General features: G+C 42.1%; 1 protein-coding gene across 1 annotated transcript in view; it reads right to left on the minus strand.

The window, feature by feature from the left end:
- Positions 1–17,545, minus strand: part of LOC134439026 (uncharacterized) — a 156,962-nt gene that overhangs the window by 101,122 nt on the left and 38,295 nt on the right. Inside the window, exons 13-14 of the mRNA XM_063188831.1 lie at positions 10,494–10,629; positions 343–456 (exon numbers count right to left, since the gene is read on the minus strand). Of these exons, the coding sequence (XP_063044901.1) occupies positions 343–456; positions 10,494–10,629 (250 nt within the window). The remainder of the gene's footprint in view (positions 1–342; positions 457–10,493; positions 10,630–17,545) is intronic.

Raw genomic sequence — 17,545 nt, forward strand, 5'->3', positions numbered from 1 at the left:
GGGGTGTACTCACTTTTGTGAGTACATGTTCAAACATTAATGGCTGTATTTAGTTTTTTTCTGAGTGAACAAGAAATTTAAGCGTTTAAATATGTTGTTAAAAGGTCACTAATCATTGTGTCAAAGTGACATTTCTGTAATGCTTTCCTATGAAAAGATATACTCACAAATCTGCAAAAACTGTGAGGGGTGTACTCACTTTCGTGATATACTGTACCTTATTAGGTAGTGATGTCTGACTGTAAATGAGGCATACTGCATATTGAAGATGGCACAAAGTTGATGTTCCAAAATGACCAATTGGATAGTAAAACAATGAACAATAATGATTGACTACTATACCGTCTTTTGTCATAATTTCAATCCGAAGATTGATAAGTATGTCAAATACTGCGAGGATATCAATGAACACACTGACAAGGAGATAAAACAGTCCCATTCCCCTGTTGCGAAATCCTGTAACATATAATACATAAATTAATCATAATACACTTAATCATTCCACTGCTGATGGAAAGCAATTACAACTTTCAAATCATTAAAGGTGACATGTTTGCACTGTTGACATTGTCGTGCTAACTACCATTTTACCAAAGTCATTTGCAAATTGCAAACATCTGGAGAAATGTTGTGTAGCTTAGCAAAATCAGACCATATTGTTGAAGTATCTTCACAAACGTGTTGAGTACTTTAACATTTTGGTGATATCATGATTAAAAAGCCAACATCAACCTACAAGATTACATATTCCCAATTACAGTATATACTTAAGAAACAGTCCACCTCATTTCAAGAAATTCACCATATGTAGTTAAGTCCCAGTAAAATATGAGAATACATAGGATTTCTCGTCTATGCCTAGTGTAACAGTAGAGCCAGTGCTTAATTTGAGCCGGAATATGCCGGAACAGGATCCCCCACCTCGTAATTTTGACCCCCCTGTGTTCCGGGACTTATTTTAGTTGGTCCGGCACCTCCCGTGAATGAATAAAAAAAAATATACAGTGCCGCCAGGTACTATTGGCACCCTTGAAGTTTAAGTACATTATGGGACATATCTCCAGAAAACAAATAATAAGGTCAACCATGATTTTTCTATAGATAGCTTGTGGTTGAAACTAAATATAAAAAATATCAACAGCATTAAATACTAAACTATGAGAGGGAAATAATTGAAGATGGTAAAGTTCCCGGGATCACTGGTATTGGCACCCTTTACTGGATACCATTTTGGAAACCTAATTTGACTCAATTATGGTAAATCGCAAATGGGAATCACCTTTGACTAATTGCTTTTGCCCATAGAACATGAATTAGGCAAGGAATTATGATATTTGTGTTTAAATAGCCACCTGTTACATCTTGTGTGTCTTTCACCAATCTGAAGACAGAGGAGCTGCCTGAGGACACCACAAATACTATTATTTACAAAAACAAGACCTCCAAATAATAAAAGGTCATCTCAAAAGACCTTGGTAAACCATTTTCAACACTGTGTTGTGTTATTCAGAAATCTGCCAAACATGGAGCTGTAAAGAACATCCTTGGATGTGGGGGTAGAGGAAGATATTATGATAAAAGTCTTTGGAAGTCGGTGCAAATAATGAAAAAACACAGGGACTAACATCTACAGACCTGACGGTCAACTTTGAACTGTTCTGGGTAGTTTTTTTCAATAAGCACCCCGTGTTAAACACTACACAAAGTAGTGCCTTTTGGTTGGAGAGCAAGGCAGACCACATTGCTTAATAAAAGTCATAACAGGGAACACCTGACGGCTGTATGAAAAAATACAGGCCTAGCACAGCCCTTTTAAGAATGTTTTAAGGTCAGATGAAGCAATAGCACAGTTTTTCAGTGACTCACACAAACAGCATGTTTGCATACTCTGCAAGAAAGTCTTTAAGGAAAAGGACACCCTACCAAAAAGCAAGCATGGTGTCCGATCCATAATATTATGTCACCCCATTGTTGCATCAGGTATTGGAGGATTTGACCGTATCACAGGTATCATGACAGGCATCATGACATGACAGGTATCATCATTTACAATAAAATGTGTAACCATGGCAAGAACACTTGGTTTGAGTTGAACATCATGTGCACTCCAGAAAGACAAAAACCCAAAGAACACAACCAAATGCACAGTGGATTGGTTGTAAAAATGAAAGAACACAGTCATTGATGAAAACCAAAACCTTCAGAGGCTGCCATTGCTGTCTAATAGTTTGCAATTAACCCTTGAAGGAGGGGTGCCAATATTCCTGGACATGCCCTTTTAAATGTTTTTGCTTGAAATTACAAAATGCACTTGGAAATAAATACTTGGCAATTCCAAATATCTTATAATGTTCAATTAAAAGATCCTGATGGTAAAAGTTGTGTATATTTCCATTTATTTCTGGATATATTGCACAATTTGTAAATAAAATTAAGGGGTGCCAATACTAACTGGCGGCGCTGTATAGGCCTACTATAGCCTATTGTAACGGACTACCTCTGCCTCTTCAGGAGTGAGAGCGCAGCATTATCCCGTGTTCACTACATTTCCCATCTCACCGCGCAGCCTATAAATTGGGTTTGAGACTGTCAGGATCGCAACAACCACGAGCCGAGTGAGCAAGCGAGAAGGAACCATGAAGTGTGCGTGCAGAGAAGATCACCATTTCTGAATGCTAAAGCCAGACACTGATGTGCGCTGTTCCAAATTGAGACCAAGCGCGCAAGTCTGCAAACAAGGGTTTGCAAAAGTGCACTACTAAAAAAAAGACAAAAGATATTCGTTGTGTTGATCTCATCTAAGTTAGTTCTTATGTTGGTCAGTGGTTTTTAATTCATATTTGGAAAGGTAAGGAAGGCTAAACCAACGGCAGTCTTATTGCTGCCTGGCGCCCGACTCATAACCTTAAAAACAAAAAAATAGCCTACAGTCGGCTGCACCGTTGGTAGAGCTGAAGGCAACGCGCACCAACTGAAAAAAATATCGACGTCATATTTTATCATCGCGACGCAAGGGCATGCAAGAGTTAATCATAATTCGACATATTGGAAAACATCCCACAAACATAGTGTATGAGAGTGTGTTTGTTTGAGTGAAAGGGAGAGGATTCTGAAGTGCTTCTGGAGACTGGTCTGCAAGCATGGAGGAGGCCAAGTTAAAATTTGGCAACATTCCAATGAAGACGAAAGTCGCGACCTCCCCACATATTGCAGCAGGAGAAGTCCAGCGTTTGCGTGGCTATTTTGGTGAGGGAAGCATAATTGGTAATCTACTGCTTGTCCCATACATTTAAGAATCATAACTATTATAGATCTACTAGGCTACATTTCCATCCCGAGTATCTGATTAAATGTAGGCTACGTGAAGTTGCCCCTCCCTGGTTGTCTGTTCATATGCGCGGATGAGATGGAAAGCCTGGCTGTGCCAAACATTGTTTATAAGTTTTCATCAAATTTTGGTCGGCACACAGGTTTGGACATACTAATTTCTAGTGGCACCTGGGCTACGTTTGGTGCATTGATCAGCCATGTAGCAAAAAAGACAGATAGCCTTGGTGAGAGGATGAGATCTTCCTTGGCTGGCGAGCGCTCCGCATAGTGTGTGCAGAGACGTGCGTGAAAAAGTGTATTGAAGCCGAAAATATACAACAGAAGTCTAAGGATTAACTGGAGAGACAGACGTTTCGGAGCTAGTCCATTTTCAATGTCTCCAGTAGACTGGAGACATTGAAAATGGACTAGCTCCGAAACGTCTGTCTCTCCAGTTAATCCTTAGACTTCTGTTGTATATTTTCGGCTTCAATACACTTTTTCACACAAGTCTTGTGTGCGCCTCCTTTTTTCCATTTTTGAGTGATTACTACTTTTTTGGGAGTGCTCGCACCAAGCAATACACGAGCGTTGAGTTCAAGGCGCAGACGCCGACCTTTGTTGGTCTTTTTGTCATTTGCAGAGACGTGCGCTCAGGGTAGGCAGGGTAGGCACTGCCTACCCTAGGATAAATTTCTTAAAAATAAAAAACTAACACATGTTTTAAAAACTATTCTTGAGAGTTCACATGCATAACAAAAACATTAATTTATAAATTAGCTGTTAAAAGTAGGCTACAGTAACCGGAGACCGATCAAAACCCCAAGTTATCAGGAAGCAAAGCGCTCAGGCTTGGACAGGTTGCCATGGGAACGCGTCGCGCAGCCTTGGCTGGTAGGTGAAGGCTCAGCTTTCGAATGCCAGGCAGAGCCAGGGTAGGCACGCTTTGACTCTGCCTATCTTGCCCTCAGCGCTGTCAATGTAGAAGTTGGCGCATGCGTATTATCTATCACATAGAGACTGTCAATGGAGAGCAAAAGCAGAGCTTTTCGCGATGGCGGGAATACTTAAGCCAATCACAGCTGCCAACATGAAAAATTGTTACAATTCAGGAAGCCTTCCTGCTTAAAGTATGATAGCAACACAGCTAGCAAGGTACGGCTTGTTCAAACTCTAGCCGTACAGAAAACATGGCAGTCTTTGGCGTTTTGCCTTTATTACAAAAAAAAATCTGAGAAGTAGCAAGAAAGATGGTTCAGATGACAGGCAATAGCTGAGCCGTTTGCAATCGCTGCATTGTGGAAATATTCAACATCAGATGGGTAGCAGCCAGTGTTAATTTCGTGACGAAATATTTTCGTCATAAATATTCGTAACGATTGTTTTTCCCCTGACGACAATACAACGATGACGAAAAAAACAGCATGCGTTTGTACGAAAAATATAACGATATTGATTAATATTTTCGTCAAAAAAATAAAAATGTGACTACAATACCACCCGAGACGAAAACCAATAGGAAGCATTTTTGTTAATATGTCACTGAAACATTAGAAAAGAATTGCCTGCTATTTCGCAAGGCGCGACCCTCATCTGCTTCGCGTCTCCTCCCTCCTCCCCTCCCTCACACACACACGCAGCAGGCACAGTGACAGGCAGTGGCCGTGACCCTTTTTTAACAGCAGTAGCCTACTTTTCAGTGCAATCCTGGCTGGAAAAATATTGTTGCCCATTTGTCCAAGACGAAGAAGTTTAAGCAGTCATGAAATAGGTGGTGGTGCTGTCGCACAGTAGCAAACATCTTTCTCTGCATTTTTGTGGAACTTCTCCACTCCCTGCGCTTTCATGAACCTGCTACCCGACGGTCGTTGTTTGATCTTTTTTCAATGTTCGCTAATGTTTGTAGGCTAATTTAAGGGTCTATGCGTAGGCAAAAGCCTTCTGATAAGAATCACTTTAGTGCCGATCGCAAAGGATTCGGAAGTGTGGAGTTTTGCGACTTGTTTCAGTCAAGGACGCTGAAATAGGAAGTGAACGACCCTTCCACGCTTTCAAATGAGTTATTGCAATAACGTCTTGCGAATGCATGCAACCATGGACACAACCATGTCAACGAGAGCGCGTGTCACGTGCCATCACAACTTTGCATCAAGCAAATAATATGCAACAGCTTGCAATACGCGCACGAGAGAGAGAGAGAGAGGGAGAGAGAGACGTCTTCCAACAGGTGCCGTGCCATTGTAACGCCTGCATGCACCTACTGTACCCCGCGACGCTCTTGATTACTGGTAGCCTATACCCACAAGTAGGCTATTTTTTCATAACGTGCAGTCCCGTAGTCCCCCCCGAAGTCCTTCTAAAATATCGACAGAGATTTATGAGTGTCGCGGCCATGATTTTTTTTACACATTGGACGCACTGGCTTATAAGACGCTCTGGCAGTTTTGTTTTTACAATATTTTCTTATTAGCCTACAATATGTTATTTTAATCATTGATTTCCCCAAATGGTATTTTAGTTTGACAATTTTATAGAGAAGTGTAGACAAGAGGAAATAATGTAAAAGCCTATTTTAGTCGACTAAAATTTATTTAGATTTCGTCGACTAAAATTGTATGACTAAAACAAAATGATTTAGATGACTAAATTGTGACTAAAACTAAAATTACATTTTCGTCAAGAGACTAAAACTAAAACTAAATTAAAAATTCCTGTCAAAATTAACACTGGTAGCAGCTTCAAGTAGTTTGAACACACTGGGATAAAATATCTCAAGTCAAGTCAAGTCAAGTAGGTTTTATTGTCAATTTCTTTACATGCACTGGTCATACAAAGAATTTGAAATTACATTTCTTGCTTTCCCATACAGACATAGACTAATCTAGGTAAGGACATAGACAGTATAGACATAGACAGTACTTATACATGGACTTAAGACAGTGTGGACATAGACAGTGCTCATACAGACATTTAAAGTGCAAGACTGGACAACAGAAGACTTGTAGAGGACATACATTAAGAGGTATTGTTGTGCTTTTGTGCTTTTCCTAAAAAAGTCCTTTATAGCGTTCTGACATGGTAATAGTAGCATTTTGAAGAAAAATAAATATTAAAAAGGTCTGTCAAGTACACCAGCAGCAATGTGTGTGTGTGTGTGTGTGTGTGTGTGTGTGTGTATGTGTGTGTATGTGTTTAGTGCAGGTAGAAGGTGCGGTGTGCGTCTGTGCGTGTGTTCGTGTGTCTGTGTGTGTGTGTGTGTGTGTGTCAGTGTGTGTATGTTTGGGTTTAGTGCAGAAAGTGCAGTGTGCTTGTGTGCTTGTGTGTGTGTGTGTGTGTGTGTGCATGTTTTGAGTTAGTGCAGGTTGAAAGTTCAGTCACAAGTATAGTAGTGCAGGTGGAATGTTCAGTCGCAGATATGGTGGTGGGGGATGGGGGGGGGGGTTGTCAGTGGCCTTGCTGGCTAGAGGCTGACAGTGGAGGGAGAGTGGGTTGAGTGTTCAGCATCTTGATCGCTTGGTGCATTGTGCTGCTCGCCAGCCTGGTGGTACGGGAACGGAGGCGCCTGTACCTCTTTCCAGAGGGCAGGAGGCTGAACAGTTTGTGTGCAGGGTGGCTTGTGTCTTTGATGATCATCAGTGCTTTCCGGGTGAGGCGTGTGGTGTAAATGTCCTGCAGGGAGGGGAGTGGTACTCCAATGATCTTCTTCGCTGTGTTCACAACACGCTGGAGTGTCTTCCTGTTTTTCTCCGTGCAGCTTCCTCCCCACACTGTGATGCAGTTGGACACGACGCTCTCTATGGTTCCTCTGTAGAATGTTGTCATGATCTTCATCATGTCAACCACCCCGGGCTTTTAATGGAACTAACTTGCATGGAAAACATACTCGTGATTCTGCTTTAAGGTAAGATTCATCTAATTATTAAGCTGTGGGTAGCCAAATTTTAACATGAACATGCTCAAGTTTGTCTTTGGTGGTGCCTTTTGTTGATGGGTCAGGGAGGTGTTGACATTGAAGATTGGTTGTGCTGTGGACACGAATAGACTGTGTGTGTGTTATTATGGACGCGAGATTGTTCTTTGAGCGTACGACATGACTTCATTTTCCTAATTTATTATGATGATGACTTAATACGCGATGCGTGAGGTGTGTGGAGCCTGTTAGCAAGTTGACGTGCAGCTGTGTTCTTTTGAAGTGCGCGGTGTACGAGATCAACGTTGGGCTCGCTCGAGTGACTGGGATGGGTGCTCACCGCACTCAGAAATTGACTTGATTTGAAACACCTTGCACAACCGTTGCTGAAGTGTTTGAGAATACAATCACGCACAAGAATGAGTCTCAGAAGTGTTTTCGTTGGTTTACTCGATGTAGGCCTACCAGTATTTACTGTCTGAATGCACCGCTCATGTTTGTTGAGTTAGCAAGCAACCCGCCCCCTTGCCAACTTTCCTTCTTGTCTGTGAGTGTTTGATTAGCAGCACAAAATGCGTCAATGAAGCAGGAGCTGTTACCTAGGTTGGTTTATTGCTAAATGTAAATCGTTTCCCCTCACATGCTATGGTGTGATTCACAGTTGGTGAACTAGACATTTTATCTTCTAAACAAAGTAGGCTACACTGCCACCCTGCATCCTCCATGTGAAACACCCTGGCATTTGCAACAGAATAAACAGAAGAGGAGCAAAGTCAACTGCTAAAGCCAAAAGTTAAAGCTTTCCCCCCAAAATGCTGTGATGTTGTAGCTTTCTAAATTATTGTAAAATGTAGGCCTACAGGTCCTTAAATGTGTACAGAGTAGGCTATGGGTCCTTGAGCTACCAATTTGGCAATTTGACAAAAAAACAAAAAAAAAGTCTAGCTGGCCTTTTCAACAAATTGAAATTATGCATTTTCACTTAGGCCTATTGTTTCAGATGTAAGGTCTACTGACAATGTCCAAATGTCTAAAAGTTTAGCCTATTTACTTATTTAGTTATTAGAGCTGTGGTGGCTAAGCACTGATGGCATTTTATCTTATAGCCTACTTTATATTTACAGTATTTAGAGAAACATAGGCCTACTAATTTGTTGCACATTAAAGACCTTATCAGCATACTAGGTGAATAGGCCTAGTTGCCGATCCAAGCCATGTGGCATAAGGCATGAAAGGGGGTACTATTTGTTCAAAGTTTTTAGTCTTTTGTAAAAGTTTTTAGCTGATAGTGACTCTCCAGATTTGGTTAAAATGCAGGAAATTGCATCTAAGAAATACATTTTTTTCTGGGGGAGGACCCCCAGACCCCGTGCTAAAAATACACAAAAAATATTTATTTTCTATATTTACTGCCTACCCTACCATACCCCTCACTGCACGTCACTGAGTGTGTGCGCGCATTTCCTTCCCTCCCAAGACCCGACAGTTGCTTACAAGTCAATTTGAGCACGAAAACAGCAAAGACAAGGTGATGTTTCATTCAAATAGGGCATACACGCTCCAAATAAAACATTAGCTGGAGGGATTTTCAACCGGACCGCAGCGCGAGCAGACAGTCAGTGTGAAAAGCCAAGTATAGGGGAAATCGCGTCTTCGCTGCCGCTCGTTATCAGTGCACGAGCGCTTGAAATAGTGAAGTGGCATATCGCAACAGCACATGCGGATTAGCCAAATTATATGCAAGACAGTCGCCAACAAAGCGTGGATTTAACGTTTAATAGGCATATGCCAACGTTGTGTGAACACGGGGAAAGGATAACAATTGGAAAGCCATGCACTGTCCTTTCCATAGGTAGTAGAAGACCGCTTCGGTTTCGTTTCACCTCATGGGGAAAGGATAATTTTCATGCACTGCAGTTGCTGAAACTACTAAGCATAAAGTTAGCGATCATCAAACTAAAAATATTGTTGTCATTACAGCATTTGGATTACCAACTCTCCCTTGTATTAAGAAACAAAAGTATCCATATGAGCTGACATGGGACTCAATAGCTGTGTATATATGGCGCTTTTTTCGCCGATCGGAATAGATCTGATCCGATTAGTCTGATCGGAATGAAGTGTATACATTACATTGACCTCGAACGTTCGAATACCTGCCACGCGCGGTTACCAGGGACAGTGGTTAGCAACAGGCCGGGCTATATGGTTGAAACTGCGATAAACATGAAAGTATCGCTTTCTTTATTTATAATTTTAGTCTTTCTGGAGGTGCAGCGGGAAGCGACACTGCTGTACTTAATCTTGCGCTTATGGGCAAGTGCGTAACAGCGGCACTCCGACGCGCTGTTGTCACCAGTTCACTTAAAACACCTCACAAACAAGAAAGAAGTCTGTGGATGAGAGTACGAAGCCAGGGTTGGTGGGAGAGAGTTGTTCTGCAGGAATTCAGCGACCAATATGGCGTTAAAATGTTAGGATAACCAGAGCTTCATTTGTTAAAATATGTGACACGATTGCGTCACAAACAATCAAGTGGAATAGAGTGTATACATGGACCATCTGATCGGACTACACCACCTCTTCTAGTCCGATTAGAATTCTGATCCGATCAAAGAAATCTAGTCCGATCGGCCCGTATACAAGGGAATTCCTGATCGGACTAGAAAAATATCCCTATTCTAATCGGATCAGAAGTGCCCATGTATACATACCTATAGTCGTTAAAATGCAGGGAATTGCATCTAAGATTTTTTTCCCCCTTTTTTATTCGTTTGAGTAATAGTAGCCTATGTAGTTTTTCTGTGCGTTCCGGGACCTCTGTACAACTCATCATCGCTGTGATGTCATATGTGTTTTGCGTTCCGATACCTTGTGATTTACAAATTAAGCACTGAGTAGAGCCAAATTAAGCGTAGCAATGCAAGTCTATGGGACCAAACCAATTTAATCCCGTCCTGTGATCATTTGTGGCTTGATGCTAATGCTCCCATTTACTCCCAGTAATTATGCTAAACTATGCTAATAATTCTGATACCAATACATCTAAATACTGAAGACACTGAGAAGAAAATGACATGCACATTCGCGAATAATGCTTGGAAATACTACAAATATGTGAAAATCAAAAAAGGGTGGACTGTACCTTTTAAGTTCCTATTAGTATAGTATATTTTAAGTTTCAGTATAATTGAAGTATGATACTAATAGGCTTTAAATATTGACAATACAACAATACACACAAGTATCTTTTTTTTTAGAGAAAGGTACATACCTGTTGTTTCCTTGTTGTGTGCAAAAAAGAATACCCAGGTTTCCAGGAATATTGAAACAGTGATGGACCAAAATATGATCATCTCCCACATTATGACAAATCTGTCATCTGGACGGAATGTTGGTACACCTAGAACCTGAAATGAATAAATAGTTTTTAATCCATGGGCCACAAATAGTAGCTCCTCTGGAATAGAGACCGACCGATCGATCTTTTGCTATTTTTTAATTAATCGGCATCGGCCGATTTTCTCATTTGGTTGCGCCGATTTTAAGGTCGAGGTCACGTGCTTAAAATCAATGAAAAACGAACGACATAACAGTCGAGTGGCTCCCCCAGCTGTGATCCTGTCCCCATAGTTCACTTCAGGGAGCCGTTCAAAAGAACCGGCTCGTTCGTGAACGTCACACCTCTCTATCAGGCACATCAGCGCAGCAGGCAGCTACTTGGATCCTCAATGCAGGTGATAACCAGTGTGCAGTTTAGCTCTAAAAATACAATACTAAATTAAAATCTAAGCGAAATTTTAACAAAAAAGGATGGAAATCTGACATGTGATTGACTTTTACCCCATGTCTATTTGTTTTCAATGGCAATGGAGTTGAAATCAAAGTTGCTAGTGTTGTGTGACCACGAGTGCCTTTTACTGACCTAAGGACTATCCCTGAAATTGAGACGCATGGATTTTATCTATTAAATCGCCATTGCAACTTTCTGGAGTTGTTGGGAGTCTTTTGAAAATAAGCTTGAATCTGTGATTATGTCAAACCAAATATTGTAAGTTGTTATAGTTCGAATTAAGAGGGGTGTAAGGTAGTTAGTTGCCCCTATCTAACTCCTCACTTTTATGTGTGCATTAACGTGTCAGTATGAGTGTACGATCTAAATGTATGCATGTCTGTAGGGAGAGAACACAGCGTTTACCTCGGGTCCAAGCGTTCACGCGACAGCTGGGCCACCACAATCTCCAGGCCCTCGGTAGGCGACCAATGCAAGCCCAGCGCTTCTTCTCATGCGCTCCTTGTCAGGGGTCTTACACACCAAGGCGGTAAAGCGTCGCGGAACGGCCACGTTTTTTACCGGCGTCGGTGAAAATACATTGAAACCTATCTGTCCTTACACACCAACCGGCGGTAGTCGGACGTCAGCGGCGCGGGAGCCGGCTCCGCGCCGCGCTGCATTTGGAAAATAGAACTCGAGCGTATTTTTCACGCCGGCGACCGGCGGTGTCTCATTCAAATGAATGGCAAAGTAGCATGCTAGCTTTGGCTGTGGCTAGGGTTTTGAATGGGACTGGCCGCGCACGCCGACGCTGTCAGTGTGCAAAGCAGAGAAAAGCACGCCGGCCAAAATTAAGCAGAAAGACCGCGTCCGTCCTGCGACCGTTCCGTTCCGCCTTGGTATGTTTTGGCCCTCAGTGTTCAGGGTTCGTGAGGCAAACCCCACGTATAGTTCTTAAAATCCAAAAGTCTTCATATCGTCCACATGTTGTATGAGACAGTCTCTAACTATCCGGTCCAGTGTTCAACAAACCTCTTGGCAGGTGTTTTCTCCAATTGCCTGCTCACGGCCTAGCAGGCCCGGCTAGCACGCGAGAGCTACCTCTCCTGAGGTCTCGCTTCGGAAGTCCCCGTGACCTCTGAGCCCCTACCTTTTATAGGTAACCAGTTGTGTCTCCCCCGTGTGATGTGGATATGATAGTGGGCTGTACTGTTCTGTGCACCTACTGACCCTTTACATCGTAACAGGGGAAACTAACTTAAAAGTCTGGCTAAAGATACTATAAAATCGCTCAGCTAGCATGCTAACGTTGTTAGCGAAATCACAAACGTAATCATTTTAAACTGTGAACTGCAATTTTGTTCACTAACACCCTGTCAGACATCAAGACTGATCTTAGCTGAACTGGGCATGGTAATATGTGACCATGAAGAGTGGCACAATCTGTTCAATTTAAGGTGAATCTATTTTAGCACTTAGTTTGTTGTTGTTATAGATACCCATTCATTCTTAATGGCTGAATCGGTTAGCTTGTTAGCTCACCGTACAGACACTGTAAATTCTTTTATTGAGTTCAGAATCGGACTTTGTTGACAATAATAACCATTATAGACATCAGCACACTACCAGAAATGTAGTATTATTTTATTTTGAAGCTTAATGTTAAAATAAAATGCTTGTGCTTGATGCTGGCTGACACACCCCTTTGTAGACTCTGGAGACGGTTCAAATCACGTTTGGTGCTCCCATAGCAACATTACATTGGCAATTGGCATATACGTCTCTATTATGGCCAACTAACATAAAAGAGTACGCAAAAATAACAAGTGAACGTTTTAGAACATTGTCACACCATGTAGGCTACATTTGTTTTCACGATGTATACGTTTGATTTGATTGTGAATTTGAGAAAGAGCAAAAGCATTTCCTATTTCCCGTTTTCTGCACAGCATGCTGGGAGATGGAGTATTATCAGAAAGGAAGTTTTTCCAGAAAATTTCAGTTGAGCCAGTGCAACGAAAGTGCCAGGATGATCCCCTAACAATGGCGGAAAAATGCAGTGCTTGAATGATGGACACTGCACGCACTAAACGGCAGCCATGTTGACAATGACACGAAGGAAATGTGGCATTCAGTTCAGTAGAAGAGTTTGGTCAACAGTCTCCTAATTCTGTAAGTAATGTTGATGGGACACCAACCTTTTCATGTCAACCAAAGTACTGTATGAGTGATTGTTGTCCTTTGGGGTGAAGGACATGGAAATACAAGCACCAGACGCTGTGCATTGTAAACAGTAGCCAACTCATATTTTGGTGAGCTAATGCCATGCTCAGCCGTCACTTCCAGCGAGGGCACAGTGCATAGTGCTCAAATGTTTCCACCACACTATGCACTAAAGACCTCAGTGCACTGTATGCCCTATGCACTGACTGTCAGTGCACTGACGAAAGTGCGTCATTTGAGACATAGCCCCTGGCTGCGTGCATTCGTCTGTGTACAAAACAGCTGGAACACCTTCATTTCAGCAGCAGCTGTTCTCATTCTCCGAACGGAGCGCCTCGAAAGTTTACTGCTGGCAGCACAGACGTCTGAAGTAGCGTTCTGATTGGTCAAATGTTTTTCATCCACACATTGCTGGCCAACGGGAAGGTCAGGCTGAGACAGTTGCAAGTCAACAGATATATTTGTAGGAGCCCCGTAAACATAGCCTCGCGAGCCATCCTACGTACTTCCGCCAAAGGATTGGCTCCACTACTGTAGTCTGGCCGTGCTTCTGTGGAGTGCTTGGAGCAGTAGAATTTTGATCGCAACGCCCCCCCCAGAAAACAGCCAATAAGCGAATACGCCCCCCACGTGGGGGCGAAAGGGGGAGGGCGCTCGTGACAATGACGTACACATCTGCACCAGAGCCATTGGTCAGCGCTATGTTGTTGTTGAGTAACTGCCAGCGATTGGGTGAGAGGTGTCCAATAATTTCAAACCATAACTGAGTGCAAACTTCCTGTTTCCTACAATCGCTTCAGAGCAAACAAATGCCAGACCATAAATACGAAATGAAATGATAGTATTATGGGATGGTCAGGACCAGGCTACCGTAAACACTCTCTACTTACTACTTTCGTCTGTTCGCAGATTTTATGTCAAATTCTGTAATGGTCGGCAGTGCTGGTAAAAGCAGGAATACTTAGTAGGTGTAATTCAAAAGGGGAGAACTTCACCGCACATGTGTTTGACTTCATTAACTACAAGCGCCAAGAACACGTTTCAATTCTACAGTATCGCCAATGCGTTACTGCTCTGTTTCTCTCCCATCTCTCCCCCCTCCCCTCCCTCTCCATGCTAGTCTCCCTCGCTCTCTCTCCAAAATGAAGCAGGTGTGCAGTGATCTTTTTCCCCTTGTGCATTTATTCTTGTCACATTTCTTAATGTCAATGTCATGTGAATTTAAACAGAAAGGATTGCAATGCTTTTTAAAAGGATGTGAATGTGGATTGTTCCTAATTATACGGCAAGAGTAAAGCTGGGCTTATACTGTGCGACTTTTGCCCCGATTTTGCCCCGATTTGGCACTCGCACGACTTTTTGAGAGTCGGGCCGATTTCTTGCTCAATCGCAGGTCAATCGTGAGTCTCGCATCGTGCAGTGTACATGGGGTAACGACAAGCGATTTCACCTCACGATCGTGCAATCGCAGGGTCGCAAGAAAATCAAAACGGTTTGAAATTCTGGTCGTGGCTCGTGCGTAAATCGCACAGTTAAAGCAGTGCTACGACCCGATTTGACACTTCACATGCACAAATTAATAGGGCTGTGCGATTCGCTGTTGAGCGCGACCTCATCTCCACCTCAGGTGCGCATGTTCCCTCCTCTGCAGACCAGGGAAACATGCCTGTCGCGTCGTACGGTGGAAGCATTTCGCTCGCATCCGACTGTCGGCTCGTGTAGTGTGAGGACATGAGTCGTGAGCTGTGAACTTCTAAACAGTGAAATTCCATCATGCAGTGTGAGCAGAAGCTTAAGACCCACGAGTGAAAATATTGCACAGTGTATGCCCGGCTTAAGGAAGGCAGCCCAAAAAACAAACAAGCAAAAAACAAGGCCGACATGCGGACAACAGATGCGTCCGTCTATGCCAGTTCCAGTTTAGTGGTATTCAGTGTGGTGGGTCAGAAAGAAACTATTCCTGAGTGTGGTAGATTTTAGTCTGCATGCTGCCAAAAACATCTCCTAGGTTTGAGGTGAAAAAGTCATGACTCATGAGCTTGACTTACACTGTAATAAATTGCCAGATCCATATTTAGGCCTAGGCCTACAGTTCTTTTAGCGAAAGTTACTTAAGTAATGCAAAAGTAGTGTAATGCCTTACATTTTAAATATAGTAATGTTGTAGTGTAAGGGATTATTCTGAAAAAACAGTAGCATATAATCAGTAAAGCATTACAGTTTTTGGGTAACTTTCCCAACACTGCTCATAACCTGTCAACGCTCCCCCTGATGTGCTTTTTGTTTATTGGTCATATTGCATGGAAACTCCAAATAATGTGGCAGGCAGCGAAATGGCGAGACAAGGGATTTTTTTGTGCAATTTATAAGCCTACCATGCTTGGAATATGAAAAGAACCATATGATTTCAAATTTCAAATAGATACAGTACCTTAGACCTACAAATTACCAGACAGTGTTAGTAGCCTTTATCAACCTTTAGTAGCACGCCATTTCAGCGCCATTTCAACATCGACAAATAATGAATTAATGAAACCATTTGAGTGAATCATGCACTTTATGGTTCAATGTCAGCATCTCACCGTCAAGGCACAAGGGTCATTCCACGCCAAATCAACAAGAGCCCGCGCACTTAGGTCTCAAAAAAATCAGAAAATATTACCAAGTGTACCCGTGGTACTTAAGAGAAACACTGTAAATTTATTTGAATGAAAGATGTATACTCTCCGTGTTACAGCCAATTTTACTGGGGGAGGGGGGTGCCCATTTTGTTCACACTCTTTTTTTTTGTCAAAGTTCACAAGCCCGTAGCTCAATAACTAAACCATGTAGGAAGCTCAAATTTGCATGCTGGTACATAGATAGGAATAATTTGTTGCTAAACTGTCAATTTTAGTCTGGAGGACCCTGCATAGTCGTAGCATTCCCTCAAAGATGATACAATTTGTACTGGAGTTTTTGGCTGTGCTCTGTTTAGGCCTTCAGAAGACATATTTGTGCCCAACATAGCCTCTTGATTTTTTCCCCTTGTAGAGACAAGTAGGAACCATCTCATAAAATGCTATAAATAGAAAGGAAACCCCATCAGTGTTTGACCAGAAGACCTCACAAGTCTGACAAATCATTTTGGGTGTCATTTTCAGAGCTCCAGAACCCCTTGTGGGATTGTCCACAGATTTTTATTTTATTTTTTTCTTCATTCTCCATGAAGTCTTCTTTTTAAAAATGCCAATGAGACTTGTCTTATGTGATGTTTTCTTTTTTTAATGTCCACCCTGAACATGGGCAAAATGCAAAAAGAGAGCAACATGATTTCGATAACATTTAATGTAAATACTAGATAATCAAATGCAAATTTTGCCCGGACATGATCACCCGAGAGTCCCTGTGCAGGGGTGCAGGTATCCCTTTCAATTTCAATGATTTCAGGAGCGTTCAATGTGGGAGCAGGTTCGCACACCAAAAGAGACAGTAGGTCAGGCACAAAGAGTCATGTTGTTACTTTTTTTGACCAGCAGATGGCAGCGGAAGAAACGCATAGAAAACATATTGCTCTCAATGTGCATGTTGCCCATGTTCAGGTTGGAAATTAAAAAAGAAAACATCACATAAGACAAGTCTCATTGGCATTTTTAAAAAGAAGAATTCATGGAGAATGAAGAAAAAAATAAAATAAAAATCTGTGGACAATCCCACAAGGGGTTCTGGAGCTCTGAAAATGACACCCAAAATGATTTGTCAGATTTGTGACGTCTTCTGGTCAAACACTGATGGGGTTTCCTTTCTTTTTATAGCTTTTTATGAGTGTTCCCACTTGTCTCTACAAGGGGAAAAATCAAGAGGCTATGTTGGGCACAAATATGTCTTCTGAAGGCCTAAACAGAGCACAGCCAAAAACTCCAGTACAATTTGTATCATCTTTGAGGGAATGCTATGACGATGCAGGATCATACAGACCAAAACTGTCAGTTTAGCAACGAATTATTCCTATCTATGTACCAGCATGCCACATTTGAACTTCCTACATGGTTTAGTTATTGAGCTACAGGCTTGTGAACTTTGACAAAAAAAAGAGTGTGAACAAAAATGGGCACCCCCCTCCCCCAGTAAAATTGGCTGTAACACGGAGAGTATACATCTTTCATTCAAATAAATTTACAGTGTTTCTCTTAAGTACCATGGGTACACTTGGTAATATTTTCAGAATTTTTTGAGACCTAAGTGCGCGGCCTCTTGTTGATTTGGCGTGGAATGACCCACAAAGCAGTCAGCTTCATTGTACGAGTGGCAGAGTTTACCCAATTCAAAACGACTGCAAAGCAATTACG

Source organism: Engraulis encrasicolus, chromosome 2, assembly GCF_034702125.1.
Source record: "Engraulis encrasicolus isolate BLACKSEA-1 chromosome 2, IST_EnEncr_1.0, whole genome shotgun sequence".
NCBI lineage: Eukaryota > Metazoa > Chordata > Actinopteri > Clupeiformes > Engraulidae > Engraulis > Engraulis encrasicolus.